Source organism: Ursus americanus, chromosome 6 (assembly GCF_024610735.1).
Source record: "Ursus americanus isolate L20-20 chromosome 6, mUrsAme1.1.p, whole genome shotgun sequence".
Taxonomy (NCBI): domain Eukaryota; kingdom Metazoa; phylum Chordata; class Mammalia; order Carnivora; family Ursidae; genus Ursus; species Ursus americanus.
Window position 1 is genome coordinate 52,849,825 of NC_142132.1, and position 4,797 is coordinate 52,854,621.

Here is a 4,797-nt window from a genome sequence, read left to right on the forward strand (position 1 = left end):
CATTTTAACAAACATTTTTTTTATTAGAAAAGTAAAAAATATTGCATAGGTCTTAATACTTGAACATCAAGTGTATTCATGAACAGCAAGTATCTTCATGTAAACAGTTCTAGATGGAAGACCCAGATGGCACTCCTCGGGGGGAGGGGTTCCAGCCCCCACCCCAATCCCACCCCATCCCCTCACAGCTCCACTCCTCAGCACATACCGGGGGATGGGCAAACGCAGCTCCTAGGTGTAGTTATTCTTCAGGTGTCAAAGATCCCCAAGTGACCCCCACATCACCCCTTCCTCCTTACATTCATGTGTCTGTAAGATAGCTGCCTAGGACAGGTCAGTAGTGAAGCTCTGATCAAAAAAACAAAAGCTACAAAAACAAAGAACACATTTGGCCCCTTCAGACCGTGAGATACACAAACCACCTTGACCTCCCCCCCTCCCACCAGGGCCGCTACCAGGAGCACACACCCCTTGCAGAGGCCAGCGCAGCCCAGCTGCTCACCTGGCTGTCACACCACTGTTGTAACTGTCAGTTCACAATAAAAATAATAAGGTACATGCTACATACACCTCCAGCCGGAAGCCCGGTTGGCCCCTAAGCCTTTGTTTCATGCTACAGTACTGAGGGGCATATACCCCCGCCGGGGGCCACCTGCACACCTCAGAGCTTCCATGGAAACACAATGTTCCCCACCACCTCAACCTTCCTCCCCACAGGTGGCTGTTGTCAGTTTTCTAACGACAGGCCTCAGTCCCTCAGCTCCTGCCTGCCAAAGTCCACCTCAAAAGTTCAGTTGTCTCTGCCATGGGGGCAGGTCGGCCCCCCCGGCCCAAGTTCAACACTCCTCTATGAGCAGTTGCTCCGAGCTGTACAGCTTTTTCTTGATGACTCGGAAGCCGGTGCTCAGCGTCAGGGACTGGCTGAAGCCGGGCACGAAGGTGGAGTTGGCGGAGCTGAACAGGCCCTGGATCTTAGGCCAGAGGCGTGAGTCCAGGCGCAGCACGAGGGTCAGCTGGAAGGTGGGCACCAGGCTGGGGTCGAGGGCCAGCTGGCCGACGCTGTGGCAGCTCTTGCCTTGCTCTACGCAGACGTCCAGCAGCGCCCCCCGCAGGCCGCACGGCTCGCTGTAGGCCAGGCGCAGTAGTTCCTTGCCCACCTGGCTCACCAGCTGGCCAGGCATCAGCAGGCGCGCTGGGCGCCGCGAGCCCAGCCGCGCCTGGGACAGGCTCTCCTGCAGCAGCTGCATCAGGCTGGCACACAAGTGCTCATCCTCAGGGTCACTGAGCAGCTCGAAGTCGGGCAGGGACACCCCGTCCAGGTATGCCGAGTCTGGTAGGGAGAACACACAGGAGAGGGATTTAAGAGCAGCTCCGAAAGGGGGAGGTGCTATTTCGTTAAGAAACCAACACACTCCTTCCCACTCCGTGCCTCGGTTTCTGCCCCACATTCGTACCCTATACTCCAATCCCCGTTCCTCCATCCCGCCGCCCCATCCGCAATCGGGGTTCCGATGGGATATGAAGCCGAGGCTGCGCTGACTCCTTCCAGAGCGGCGCTTTCTCACCTCCCCGGCCCCTCGAGTCGAGTCCAGTCTCCGCCCACGGCTTACCTTCCTCCGGCCCAAAGCCACTGTTGCTGCTGTCCAGGGACTCGCAATCCGAGCTCTCCAGGCTCGCGCAGCGGCCAAGCCCCTCTTCTCGGGCCGCCGACCCCCAGGCTGAGCGCGGCGGCTGATCTGGGGTGGGATTTCGGGACAAGGACGACGACGAAGAGGACGACGACGACGAGAAGCGATCCCAAAGGCTAGGCATGATGAGGACGGACGCCAGGACGTTTGCAGATGAGCTCTGGATGCGGGACCGCAGAAAATGCTGTAAGACAGGAGGGGCACGGACCCGGCGTCAGTCTGGGGGCTGGACCAGACTGAGAGAGCTGGGGACCCGCAGGACTGAGGCCTTCCCACGCAGGGATCAGCACACACAGAAGGGACACTTACCAGCTAGCTCCGTCAGCGAGAACTGCTAGGGCAAGTGCGTACCGCCGCTTGAATTAGTGCTCGAACTGGTACCAACCCCCGAGCGCTGCCCAGACCTGTCCCTTCTACCCACCCGCACCTCCCCCTTAGCCTGCCGCGGTCTCTAGCACCAGCGCCGAGAGGCCTATAAGGACTAGCGCGGAGAGACCACGCCCCCTCGGCGCCGCGGCCCAATCCAGATCCGGGAGTGTGGCTCCCCTAAGCCAATGGGCTCGGGGCGCACGTTCGCAACGTTCTCTCCTGCCTGGTGACAGAGGTCTGGCCCCGCCCCCGTTGAGCCCCGGAACGCTCCCAGCCGAACCCAGAGCGGCGGCCACGCCCCCTTTCTGGAAGGGATCCGCGGCGGCTGCAGCTGCCAAGGTCCCCGAGGGCGCTCGCGGCAGGGGAGGATCAAGGAAAGACTTGTTTATTATAGGGTCCTGTTGCTGGGGGAGGGGGTAGCCGTGACCGCGCGGGGGGAAAGCCAGGGGCACTTGAGGGGGTGGCGGGCCGGGAAAACGGTTGCCCCCAGCGTCTGGGAGCCTGCGACTACAGGCACAAGTAGGCGCTCGGATGGATGCCTGTGGGACGGCGGCGCGGGGAGCAGACGTTAACCCGGCAAACCCTCGTGCCTAGCGCACGTACCCCACGCTAACCCGGCCTTGCAAAGGGTCGGAATATGGGGGTGGGGTCCAGACTGGGCAGCTCGGGACACCGAGCTCTGTCTTCCTTGCAGCCCCACCCGCCCGATAACTCTACAGCCTCAGGGGATGGGTTAATGGGGTAGGTCCGTGCCCCGCATGATCCCCGTCCCAAATCGTGTCCGCTCCCACCCCCAACTGCTTCCAAGGAGAGGAGTTGGGGAGGGTGGCTAGAAAAGTGTTGTTGGGCTAGGGTTCCTAGCGCCTGGACTTGGGGGCTGAGAACGGGGACCCATACCAGAAGGACACACGGACCCTCAGCGAGTCCGACCAAACCGTCCGCTGTGCGGTAGTGTCTCCCCCGCCCGCTGTGCCGGAGAGTCCCCGGGCGTCTGCCGGGTCCTAGCGCCCCTCCCTTTCCATGCGCTTTGTGTAAAAGACCCGGAGAGTTGCATCAGGATCAAGGACCTAGATCTCCGGAAAAAACCAGGAGTGCAATGGCCATCCCCTGTTTCGTCATTCAGGCGGGGCCACAGGAAATCTGGCCTGACGGTGGTGCTCGGACACGAATCATGATTGCTGAGGGTGGGAGGAGGTTCGGATGGATTTGACCTTTATGTCTTTAAAGGCTTATCAATCTGGGACACCGGGATCCCGATGGAAGAGGAAACCAATTTTACATCAGACGCTCCCACTCCCACAGCCTAACCAGATCTGACCGGCAGGCCTCGCCTCGGGGGCGGGCTTGCGAGTGACAGACGACACTTGCTGGAGGTCGGGCCCCTGCCATCCCCACCCCCACCCAATTAAAAAAAAAAAAAAAAAGGCTGAGCCGTGGGCCTTTCGGGCAAACCAAGACCTGAGCTGGAAAGGACCGGAATTCAAGCCCTGCACCCCATCCCCATTTTCCAGATGGAAGAACCGCCTCTGGAGACAAATTTATGGATAAAAAATAAATTAGGGGAATCAGATTAGAAGATAGTGTTAAGACTGCTGCACAATAGAATAATAGTCTCTTAGCCGCTAGGGTGCTGAAGGCCTGAACACTGTCCTTTTCTTCCTGCCCTCGGACCTCTGATCACTTGCTGAGAGCCTTAAAGACCCCAGGGTCAGGGCGCTTAGGGGAAGTGCTTGGGGGCCTGGTGGTAGATGATGTTCTTTTGAAATCACCCTTTACTGTTGTGGAGTGATCCCTATGGATGTATCTTTTTGTCACCCAGACAAAAAGAAGATCAGAGTATGAATCCCTCAGAGTACCATTTGCCTTTCCCACCAGGCAGACTGGGCTGGGGACACTTGAGACAGAAGAAAATAGATTTTGGGTGTTTTTCTTTTTTCCTCTCTCTCTCTCTCTCTCTCTCTGGCAGAAATTTAAAAAGGAAATGTTTCAGAAAAAAAAATGTGGGACACTAAGAAATAGATGTTTTTGAAAAAGTGGATATTCATAAGCGAAAGAATCCAGAGCCAGTTTGGAGAGGTCAGTTCATTAGGAATCATTCATTTTCAGTAAACACCATCATGAGTAGTGTGTTAACACCTTTTTTTATTCACTGTCTCATTCTGTTAATAAAACAGTTTTTCCTAAATGGGAAGGACTGTGTTAATGAGCACTGAGTAATTTTGTTTCTTTTCAGAGAAATCCATTAATGTTGTCTCATTGTGTTTTTAGAAAGTGATGAAAAAAGGACCAGCAGTCTTAACCCTGGAGGTTTTTCCCAGAGTAGGAGGGAATGGGCTACAGGATAAGGGTAAATGATCACCTGCTAGGAGGCCTGGCTGAGGTCTGGCTAGGGAGACTCCAAATGGCTTTCTGCGCTTACACTTTTCCTCCTGGAAGGAGCGGGCAAAGCCCCACACCATTGTCTGCCAGGAGAACCTTTGGACCTAGACAAGGGATTTCTTAACTGTTAGCCCCTCTGTGGAGTCAGGGTGAAGGGCATTGGTTCATCATGTGAGGTGAAGGATGGGATCCCTCCCACCTGGCTGGGGCTGGAAAGACTTCATTACCACCTCACACGCTGCTCTCACACTGAAACAGGTGGGGAATGTAGGGAACACCGAAAATGGGGGAAACTCCTGGGGAGGAGGCAGCTCTGTCTCCTAGTCTCTGAGCTAGGCCTCTTCGGAAACCTCAAAGATCC

At 56.5% G+C, this 4,797-nt stretch overlaps 1 protein-coding gene across 2 annotated transcripts; it reads right to left on the bottom strand.

Moving 5' to 3' along the window:
• On the bottom strand, positions 1–2,152 carry DDIT4 (DNA damage inducible transcript 4). Of its 2 annotated transcripts, none has more exons than XM_045783609.2 (3): positions 1,998–2,152; positions 1,611–1,872; positions 1–1,330 (listed from the first exon to the last, which is right to left on the bottom strand). In XM_045783609.2, exons 2-3 carry the CDS (start codon positions 1,810–1,812, stop codon positions 837–839), a joined length of 696 nt encoding a protein of 231 aa, XP_045639565.1. In that variant the 5' UTR covers positions 1,813–1,872; positions 1,998–2,152; the 3' UTR covers positions 1–836. The 2 variants fall into 2 exon arrangements, with proteins under 2 accessions (XP_045639565.1, XP_045639566.1); XM_045783610.2 differs by having other exon boundaries at positions 1,611–1,848; positions 1,998–2,150.
• Between the last annotated feature and the right edge of the window lie 2,645 nt (positions 2,153–4,797).

Excerpts from the sequence above, each read along its gene's own strand:
- DDIT4 (XM_045783609.2), bottom strand. The coding sequence starts at position 1,812 with ATGCCTAGCCTTTGGGATCGCTTCTCGTCGTCGTCGTCCTCTTCGTCG. Across the intron at positions 1,331-1,610 it reads TGGCTTTGGGCCGGAGGAAG|ACTCGGCATACCTGGACGGG; the intron begins GTAAGCCGTGGG and ends TCTCCCTACCAG.